The sequence below is a fragment of the Martes martes genome (genome assembly GCF_963455335.1).
Source record: "Martes martes genome assembly, chromosome: 7".
NCBI classification, from domain to species: Eukaryota; Metazoa; Chordata; class Mammalia; order Carnivora; family Mustelidae; genus Martes; species Martes martes.
Window position 1 is genome coordinate 110,327,770 of NC_137894.1, and position 11,087 is coordinate 110,338,856.

The following is an 11,087-nucleotide window of genomic DNA, read 5'->3' on the forward strand; positions in this document are numbered from 1 at the left end:
GCTGGGCTAGTAGTATGCATGAAGCAGTATTCATTCAACAGATACTTTCTGAGCACCTACTATGTGACAGTACTAGGTACTTATCCTAAGACAGTTTAGTGTATGTTGGAGACCTGGAAAGAATTCTAATTGTAACTCTACCATTTACTAGCTCATTCCCCCACCCACCCCCACTTTTTTTTTTTAAAATTAATCTTTCTGGGGCTTGTTTCTTCAGCTATAACAATATTAATAACATATTAATGTTATAGTATTAATACAGCTATAACAATAATAACAGATATTAACAGCAATCATCTCATAGGGTTACCATTATTATGATAAAGGATAAAAGGCCTTGTATCAGCCCATCTCAGTGTCTGACATTTGTACCATTTGTTTTTCTTTGGCTTAAGAAAATACATATGTTGTCCATAGGCTAACACTTTATGGATACCAAAATATAAGCTGATTATTAGGATTATCCTCCAAAAGAAAGTGGGTCCCTAAGGGTGTGGGACTGAAGGCCATGTTTTTATGAGGGTGAGATATTAATAGTGGAGAGGAGGAAAAACATCAGGACTCACTACTACAATGTGGTCATCCCAAGGGCAATGCAAGCTCCCGCATTCCTGACTAGAGATAATTGAAGAGTGGGTAAAGGGGCCCTGAAAAAAACAAAAACAAAACAAAACACCTGTCAAGTTTGCCCAAGGCTTGCCTTGGTCTTGTGTTTTATCTTTCTGGTGTTAGAATCCAAATATGGAGATCAGGATCTACAAGAGAAAATATGCTTAGGCGTTAACACGCATATACAAACTGCCTGCGTTCAAACTGGGAATCAACCACTTAATAATAGTGTAACCTTGGGCAAATTCCTTAACTGACTTTTGAGATTCCAAAAAGGTGTCAACAGGAAACTGGGAAGGACGGGCCTATATCCCTCCTACAAAGTCCAAGAGAAGATAGAAACAGTCAAGTACCCCACATATCCTGAGGCTGAGAAATAAAACTTCTATGGAAAAGAGGAACAACTGAACTCAGTTCAAATCATTTGAGCCAAACAGATGAAGAAAGTAGTTGAAGTACAATGAGCATGATAGAATTTTATGGAGCTACTTAGAGGGTTAAATTCAACAATACCTAAAAACAATGTCTGACTGCAAAAACTCTGAAAATACTGGCCTCTGTCATTGTCACTATATTTTGCTATTATTGGAGCTGCTTCATTTTAATTATTTGGTTTCTTCGTTTCCAGAGTCTCCACTTGATTTTGCTTGTCCCCTGTGGGCCTTTGGCTGACTTTGGAATTCCCATTCCAAAATTTTTTGACCAAAATTGTAACAAAATTTTCATTTTGTTATAGTCTCAGTATTCTACCAGTGATCTCAATTGTACCATGACACCCCCCAAATGCCCAATGTAAAATTAGTTTGTTGATGGAGTAGTAGGCTTGCAAGCCAAGTCATTGTCTTGCTTCTATGACTAGTTGAAATTATAGCACTAGAGTTGGGGCCGATGACTAACTCTTCTTTTTATTTAGTCCATATTTGCAAAATTTAAAATATTTTCTAAACTTAGTTTTTCTTGCAAATTACATATGGCATATGAAAAGCGTTCCTGCAGTTCCTGAAATTCAGATTCTTTAAGAAATTAAGGTGATGCTTAACCTAATCAGATTTCATTTGCTCATAGTAGTTAAGGACGAGCATCTCCATTTAGTTTTTGATCTCATAAATCAAGAGTTTTAAAGGACTGCTGGGTAATCCTAATTTTGTTCCACTGAGTAGGGTAACAATTACTGTTAGTAGTATCATTTTAAATAAATGCAAAAGTATTGGCATAGTGATAATAAAGCTTTATTAACTGAGACAATCACAACTGGAGATTTGGGAAAATTTGACTTGAGTTCTCTGTTCACAATGATTTATAATCGAAGAATTTTCTTCTCCTCCTTCTCTTCTCCTCCATCTTCTTTTAAGATCTTATCCATTTATTTGACAGAGAGAGAGACAGCAAGAGAGGGAACACAAGCAGGGAAGCGGGAGTGCCTGAGCAGGGAGCCCAATGCGGGACTCAATCCCAGGACTCTGGGATCATGACCTAAGCCGAAGGCAGACACTTAACGACTGAGCCACCCAGGCACCCCTGGAAGAATTTTCTAAGCAAAATCATAGTATTCTCTCTTCTGTCTTCACCTATTCTTAGAAAAGTTCCTGAAACCCACTTACTGTATAACGTATTTAGTAATTGCTTAAAATGTTACTCCCTATGAAAATCGTTATAAACTTTGTCACCACGCAGCAGGCTCAGTGTACAAAGTTCATATTGTGGAATTTCAGCAGCCATCCGGTGGGCATAGTAGGTACTCTTTGGACAGAAGAATCTTTTTTTTTTTTTTTTAAGATTGTATTTATTTGTTTATACAGAGAGAGTGATCACAAGTAGGCAGAGAGGGCAGGCAGAGAGAGAGGGGGATGCAGGCTCCCCACTGAGCAGAGAGCCCGATGCGGGGCTCGATCCCAGGACCCTGAGATCATGACTTGAGCTTAATCCACTGAGCCACCCAGGTGCCCCAGACAGAGGAATCTTTTAAGTAGACTTAAATGCATCAGGGAGTTGCATCTTCACCAAAGCAGGTCTGTCTTACTTTAGTTCTAGAATGCTAATATTTACTCAGGGCTCTTAAAACTCTTTAGAACAGAAATGACAGATATGTTTTAGTTCACTTGCCAATGCTAGTTGATTGTCAATAATTACATGAATTTCTATTGAGAAGAGTTCTGAGATTAAGTCAAACCTAGCAAAAAAGAGTATGTGATTGACTGACACTGGATGAGGGGAAGGGGGTGGGGGTGTAGCAGCAGTAAAGTATTTATAATCCTAATGCTCAACCTTAAAATTCTTCAAGGGCACAAATGAGGTCTTACTCATTTTTCTATCACCAGGCCCCAACACGAGGTATACTGCTTGACTCTTAATAAATGTTCATTAAAATTAATTGATTCATATTCTTAAAGCACTTTGCATTATATATATTTTTTTCCTCCGAGAGACTTTAGTTGTAGTAATCTTTTATGTTTTGTTTTGTTTTTCTAAGATTTTATTTATTTATTTGTCAGAGAGAGTGAGCACAGGCAGACAGAGTGGCAGGCAGAGGCAGAGGGAGAGGCAGGCTCCCTGCTGAGCAAGGAGCCCAATGCAGGACTCGATCCCAGGACGCTGGGATCATGACCTGAGCCGAAGGCAGCTGCTTAACCAACTGAGCCACCCAGGCATCCCAGTAATCTTTTATGTTTAAAAAAAAGAGAGAGAGAGAGAGAGAGAGAATTATGCACAAAGATGAAGAATGACTTGTACCATACCTGAGAGCAAATGGACTGAAAACCTGTGACTCGAATCTACTACTTCTCATCTTCTCAGTCCTAGTCCTGCTCTAGTCCTAGTCTGTTTGGCCAAGGGCCTTCAGATTGATATAAAGGAGATTTTATGTATACTAACATTTTTTTTTTCATTCTTTCCCAAGGTCTGTCGAGTTGCTTACGAAATCATGCAAACACTTCATCCTGATGCTTCTGCAAACTTCCATTCTTTGGATGACATCTACTATTTTGGGGGCCAAAATGCACACAACCAGATTGCCATTTACCCTCACCAACCTCGAACAGCAGATGAAATCCCCATGGAACCTGGAGATATCATTGGTGTGGCTGGAAATCATTGGGATGGCTATTCAAAAGGTGTCAACAGGAAACTGGGAAGGACGGGCCTATATCCCTCCTACAAAGTCCGAGAGAAGATAGAAACAGTCAAGTACCCTACATATCCTGAGGCTGAGAAATAAAACTTCTATGGAAAAGAGGGACAACTGAACTCAGTTCAAATCATTTGAGCCAAACAGTAGATGAAGACAACCCTGACCTTACAACACATGGTGAAATGAGTAGACAACTTCAAGCACCAGGAGCAACTGGAAATGACAGATATTTCACTGGTGGAATTGCTCTTTAACGAGGGCTACAACGCCCTTAAACTCATGCACAGTCCAATAATGTACTCACATATAACATACAAACAGGCTGTTTTCTACTGTGCCCCTTCTTTCAAGATTATGTCCCCATGAGACAAACACTGCCACATTGTGTAATTTAAGTGACACAGACATTTTGTGTGAGACTTCAAACATGGTGCCTATATCTGAGAGACCTACGTGACCTAACAAGAAGACCCGAATAGCTCCCTACTGTGGGGAGGTTGATTCTTAGCCAGTGGTGCTATTGTAACCACTGAATTCACTCCAGTCAGCAGATTCAGAATGAGAATGGATGTTTTTGTCTGGATTTTTTTTTTTAAGTAATTGCATCAGTACATCCACTTCATCATTAATAAGTGAAGGGTACATCAGAAAATAAAATATTCACACTCCATTAGAAACTTTTGTAAAACAATGCCATGAACGGATCTTTAGTACTCAATGTTTCTGGACATTCTCTTTGATAACAAAAAATAAATTTTAAAAAGAGGAATTTTGTAAAGTTTCTAGAATTTTCCATTGTTGGATGATGCAGTGTGGTCAGCTTTACAGTTTTCTAGTTTTTTTGCTTTTTTTTCTGTTTCTGATTGAATGCCTACTCAGTTCTTAGGTCAAACAGTCATTAGTCCATTTTAACACTGAAAACTGAATTTAGTTGATATGCATTACAGAGTTCTGAGGAATACACTCTGGGTACTTTTATTTTCTTATTTTGGGAATTGTTTATTTTTTTAATTGAACTAAATAATCACGCTTCTTGTCATAGAGAAACTGTCACATCCATTTCCAAAACAATTTCAGGCTCGATGGTAACCTTTCTTATTGTGGCTATTGTCAACTTTTTGTGGGTTGAGTCCTGTTGTTTTATCGAGGAAACAATATGTGCCCTTTCTTATCATGTCCTGATTTTGAGAGCACCAGGAACCTTTGGGGTTGAGAAGCTGGCTCTGTTTCTCAAGTACATAGCTCATAGTATGTAGAATTTGCTGGAGTGGAACCAGTGTGAGACCCAAGATGGACTTGGGGTTAGCTCTTCCAAATATTTCTTTTAGTAATTCCATGAAAGAATCACTTCAAAAGATAAGACTTTGATGCCCTCTCTATGCTTTCTTTCTGAACATCACTCTTCTCCTTGTAGAGACGTTTCCTATATTCAGTAGCCTGCCTCCTTTAGATGAATGGCAAGAACATTTCATAACATGTGTTCTACCTTCTGAAAGAAGAATTTGATCCATTAAGAACAAGTAGCAGGCTTGGTGTTGAATACCAGGAATGCCAAACAGAAAAGCTGTCTTTCACATCCTCACTAAATGAAAATATCTATATGTAAAATCTCCCCACCAAACTTCCCTAAAGTTTTTCTACCTCTTGTCAAGTCTCCTAAAGAGCAAAAACTAATTACCTATAGTGTCGGCAAGCAACTTTGAATTTAGTTTTAGTACAAATAAAAGTCATTTGAAATAAAAATCTCCCACTGAACAGAGGTACTTCCGAAAATGAGTTATTTCTTTTTTCTTTCTTTTTTTTTTTTTAAGTAGATTATACGCCCAGTGTGGAGCTTAAACTCGTGACCTTGAGATAGAGGGTCACAGGCTTTACTGACTAAGCCAGCCAGGCGCCCCTGAATAAGAGTTATTTCCTAATTCCCATTTCATTTGTCATCACAATGTCAGTAGCCATGGGTTACTAATGATATATATATTCCTCTGCTTATAATTTCTTTGCTGAGATTTCCTGTTTTTATTCATTACAAGCATTTTACTTTATAGAACATAGCAGAACATAACTACTTTAGAATTCTTTTTTGCTAAATCCAGCATCTAAATCATCTCAGAGTTGGTCTCTATTGTTTGTCTTTTCTCTAGAGAAAGAGTCTTATTTTTCAGGTTCTTCAAATGCTGAGTAATTTTAGATTGTTTACAACTGAATGTTATAAATGCTTGTGTTGTGGATTCTGTTATATTCCTCTGAACACAGTGCTGATTTTTTTTTTTTTTTTTTTTGTATTAGCAGATATTTTAACTTAATTGGACTCACGCTGTAAATTGTGTTTTGGGCTGCATCTCAAATCCCAATTCAGTTTTTTTATTTTTAGATGGAGTCTGCTGTGCATGTGTGTGGTTCAGGGACTCACCAGAGATTTGCATAGAGTTCATAGAATTTGAGTTTCTCTTTGAGTTTTTTTAGTTTCTCTTGAGTTTTTTTCTTCTGAGGTTTTCCCCCCTCACTTTCTAGCAGCTGTGGTTCCTCTGATTCTTCAACTGCAGTTTTCAGTCAGCCTAAAAGCCATAAAAATGAGAATTCACCTTGTGCCATTTCCTTCTTCTAAGTTTCAACCTGTCTCGAGAGTTTGCCTGCTTGTTTTGTTCATTCTCCAGTGCCTTTGGGTAGGTTTTTTGTTTTTGTTTTTTTGGTCTAGTTTATAGTTGTTCTCAGTAGGTGTCCAGAAAGTGCTTAAACGCCACCATACCAGAAGTGAAACTCTGAGGCAGAGACTTAAAATGAAGAAGCAGGGTGTGGGAGGAAGGAACATAGTTCTGTGACAGCCTGGTCAGACTCTAGCCTTAATAGCTAAGCAGCCAGTAGCTTCAGGCAGGAAGGAAGATGAAGAATTAATCAAATTATTAAACCTGCAGATGTGAAGGGCTAATGAAAACTGCTCACCACATCTTCCTGAAAAGCTTTTCTGAGCCCCTTTTTTGCAAATCATGTATATGGTATTGATTCCTCTGTTATACACTGCCTTGTGGGGAGGGCTGACATTTCCTCACCACTGGTGTACTTTTTCCACGAGGACATGGTACTTAAAAACTGCATGATTTTGAATTGAGTAACCAGTGCTAGATTCGGAAGGTTTGGGTCTTTTCCTTGTTATAAGACCCATTTCTGAAGAAGCCTTACCTAGAACCAAATGAGTAGCCTGGGCTAACTGAATGTAGACACCAAAATCCTGCATATTAATGACTAGAGGTTACAGTAGGTCTTACCACAGGTCTCCTGTTCCTGCCACTGAAGTCAGAGTTGGTGCTGAGCTGTGCCTGCTGTGAAAGGGCTCCCAGTGCCAATCCAGGGTTTCCTGGTATCCCAAGTGAGGGACCAACTAGATGCTTTGCTCTCTAGAGCTTTAGTTTTTCCTATTATATACAGCCGAGCCTGTCTCCTGGGTTCCCTCCTTAAATCAAGAACATGAACTGAGCTTCTGAGAGGGTTGAATGTAACAAGAGAAAAAGCACACTTAAACACAATCTCATGAAATGTTGTTATATTTAGTTCTGAGAGATTACAATTACCAAAAAATCAATAAGCAGGAAAAGTACTTGTCCAAATGGTGCACTAGAAAAATCTCTGCCTCAGTAAGAAACCTCTCTTAGTTGAGGGGCAACAGACAAGTCCTCTTTGACCACAGCCAACTGCCTGATACTTCATTTGTGCTCCCAGGAAGGTTATGCGATAGCCAGGATCGATAGGCCTGTATAGAACAGATGTGTGGCTTGGGAATCAATGAATTTGGGGACTTGGCTATGACACCCAAATATATGCCAGATACAGGCTCTAGGGAATTTTTAAATGCAGTGTCCACAGGGACACACAAAGGAGAGTTTGCCTCTCTTCTGACTGGTTTCTGGCAGCATTCTCCCTCATGGAAACATAGAGGAGCTAGTCCAAGATCTTTGTCAGGGCAGAGGGAAGCCTTGGTAAGTTCTTCACTTCAGCTGTCATTGACATTATGTGTGTTTTATCCTTGCCCTCTGACAGTGGGTTCATTTTTGGTTCTTTTGGCAAGTCAGAATTTCTGACTCTGGGTACCTGCTCAGCATTTCAGCCTTGCCGTCTTCAATCCAGTTCAGTTGCCACCGGCTTTTTCCTTATCCTTAAATTAGACAATCTTGACTTTGTTTCCCACTATCTTTACAGAGAATGATCTCATGTGTTTCTCTTGTTACTGTTCCATTCCTTATGTAGTTCCTATCTTATACAGTTACTTACACTGTAGTTTTGTCATTGACATCTCCAAGGTATAACAGGAACCAAATATTCCCCTGGACAGTTTTAGGTAAGATATTCCTGGACTTGAGGTATAATGAAGCTATGATACTGTGTGTTTGTGTCTAAGCTAAAGATTTCAAATATTTTCACAAATCAGTGTTACTACACTGAAGTGGAGCATGGCCAGAACATCCTTTGTGTGACACTATGTCCATCTGGACAGACCCTGCACTTTTTTAAAAACAATGTATCGAAGGCCATGGCCATAATCATTTGGCGTTTGGGAAGAGAGCCAGGAAGAGAGTTCTGAGCTTCTGCTGACCTCCTGCCATCCGTAAATGTTCTCTCTGTCCTCTCCTCCAGCATCAGGGTCTCACAGAGGCTCTTATTCCCTAAATGCCTGTGTGGGTAGAGGAAAGACCATTTACAAAGGAAAAAGCAGTATGTTTGTTCATAACCCAGCTGCATATGCGAGTGTCTGTGGAGGTTGGGAATGTGCAGTGCTTTGTACAGAAAGCACAGAGTTTAGACTGTGGGTGTGGTTGTTCCTTACTGAGGAATGCTGGGACTTTGAGTTTCTGGCTCGTCTTCACTTCAGTACTGAATTGTAGCCCCTAAGAATTTCTGGCCTAACAAAACAAATGGAGCAGAGGCAGAAGTTCTCAGTTTTATTTCTTTGTCATAGTGCCTAGAAGCAGGTAATATACATGGATCTCAGATCCTCTAGGGGAAAGAGCAACAGTACTGTTGACCCTTGAACAATGTAGGTCCACTTATGTGTGGGTTTTTTTTTTTTTAATAAATACAGTATGGTACTATAAAATATATTTACCCTTCATTATGACTTTCTTAAATTCACCTTTTCTCCAGTTTACTGTAAGAATACAGTATATAATACATAAAATATCTGTTAATCAATTATTTATGTTATTGGTAAGGCCTGGTCAAGTAGGCTATTAGTAGTTAAGTTTGGGGGGAGTCAAAAGTTATTTATGGGTTTTCCATTGCATGGGGGGCTGGTGCCTCAACCCCCACATTGTTCAAGGGTCAACTGTGCTCACTGAGGATCACTGAGCTGGAATTCAGAACAGCTAGCTTTGTGATTTTGGCTCTGCTATTAAATGTGAACAGGTCAGATAGTTTTTCAGTGCTCCATTTACTTCATCTTTGGAATGAATTGCTTGGATTTAATCAGGTTCTAAAAGTGTTTATTGTCTGGTTGGATTCCACTCTTCAGCCTCAGCTGATTATTGTCCCAAGGACAGAATATGGCCAGATCTTTGTTTTTCAAGACCAGCAAAATCTATTTGTTATGTACCATCTTCAAATTTTTAAATATTAACAGCTAATTCAACAAATACATAAAACACTAAGGGGAGCAAATAAGACATCCATAGCTACTTTTGGCCCATGGTCCATTGGTTTACAATCTCTAAATCTAGAAAGTTCTTTCCTAACTTCAAGATGCTATCTCTGCAAAGGATTGGTAATATGGGTAACAGCTGTATAATGCTTTCAGATTCAGTTGCCACACATGTCCCAATTCTTTGTTAATATCTGCTTGGTTGGCTCTTCTCCTGGGCTCAGCAGTAACTGAGTATGCTGAAGGACAGCTCTGCTATGATAGCTCAGACCCTGGGCCCCTCTCAGACTTGGCCTTAAGAATCCAAAGTATCTCTATTTCAATTGCCTTGACCACCAATTTTGATTTCTTACACCAAGGCTTACGACTGCCTGTGACTCAAGAGGCCACAAACTGAGATGCCACCTCAAGGAGTTCCTGTTATTTTTCTCCATTAAACCCAAATATTAAGATATGAGATTATGCTTCAAGTCTCTGGTCCTCAGTATAGAGAGAGATACTAGGGCTCTTGGTAGTCTTTGAGGAGACATGGTGAACTCGGAGATACTGAATGATTGAAGATGAGCTGGTATTTCTGTTTCTGAAAATAAGATAGGTTACCAACATATAGATGGATACATTTGACAGTTATGAATGAGGTTTTGGACTAGATTATTAAAAAGCCAACAGCGGTAACAATGCAAGAACAAGACGTACCAGACTAATCTTATTTCTTGTTTTCATACAGCTTTACAGTAATAAGAATGACAATACCAACATTTACTGAGCACTTTCTGTGTGCCTGGGTTTTTCTAATTACTTTACTGGGTTAACATAATTGCCATCATCATAAGGTGGGTACTATCGTTACCTTTTCTTTATTGACCAGAAGACTGAAGAACCGAAGTCTTAAGTAATTTGCCGGTGATGATAAAGTTGGAGGGCAGTAGAGCTAAGATTCAAATGGAGCCTATCTGGCTTTCAACCACTTCAAGGATACTGTGTCTGTGCACACTGCTGTACTAAGATTTCAGTATGGCATCAGTCATTTTATTGCAGGCAAGACAGAACAACTGAGGCTGCATGAGCAGAAGCAGTTGTATAAAGAATTAGCTGTATTTACTCAGAAGCTTTGGTTAACTCAAGTCTTTGCTGGTTTGCCATAGAGCTCTACCCTGACTTGTTCACACAGTTGATTAATGCTTCAAAAAAGGACATTGATGGGAACAATATGATGTAATAGTCAGAAATCTGAGTTCTCTTGTCAATCTGCTTGGGTTCAAATCCTGGGTCTTCTACCTATTGGCACTGTGATCCTGAGCGAGTAACTTAACTTTTCTATACCTTCGTTTACCCATTAACTAAATGAAAATAATAAGAGTAACTACTTCATAAGGTTTTTGTGAGAATTAGGTAAGTTAATGCAAAAATCTCTTAGCCCAGGGCCTGGTACAAAGTTCAACAAATCGAGCTATCGTTACTATTCTTAGTTCCTTGTTGTCAGTTTTTTTTAGTGACTAAAAGCGGAGATAATAGCAAATTATACTGTTTGAGAGAATCAGGATCCCTAAAAGTTGCTTAAAAATTGGGGAGGGTATGTGCTATGGTAAGTGTTGTGAATTGTGTAAGACTGATGATTCACAGACCTGTACCCCTGAAACAAATAATACATTATATATTAATTTTAAAGAAATTAAAAAGCAGCAACAACAAAAAAATTGGAATGAAAGGGTAAATCTAACATAT

At 38.9% G+C, this 11,087-nt stretch overlaps 1 protein-coding gene across 2 annotated transcripts in view; it reads left to right on the forward strand.

Moving 5' to 3' along the window:
* FUT8 (fucosyltransferase 8) overlaps window positions 1-5,488 on the forward strand; it is a 304,241-nt gene extending 298,753 nt beyond the window's left edge. Inside the window, exon 12 of one of the 2 annotated variants that reach the window (XM_080808026.1) lies at window positions 3,506-5,488. In XM_080808026.1, coding sequence (XP_080664152.1) covers window positions 3,506-3,823 — 318 coding nt within the window. In that variant the 3' untranslated portion in view covers window positions 3,824-5,488. The remainder of the gene's footprint in view (window positions 1-3,505) is intronic. The other variant, XM_080808027.1, reaches the window with a different exon arrangement.
* The last annotated feature ends 5,599 nt before the right edge of the window (window positions 5,489-11,087 follow it).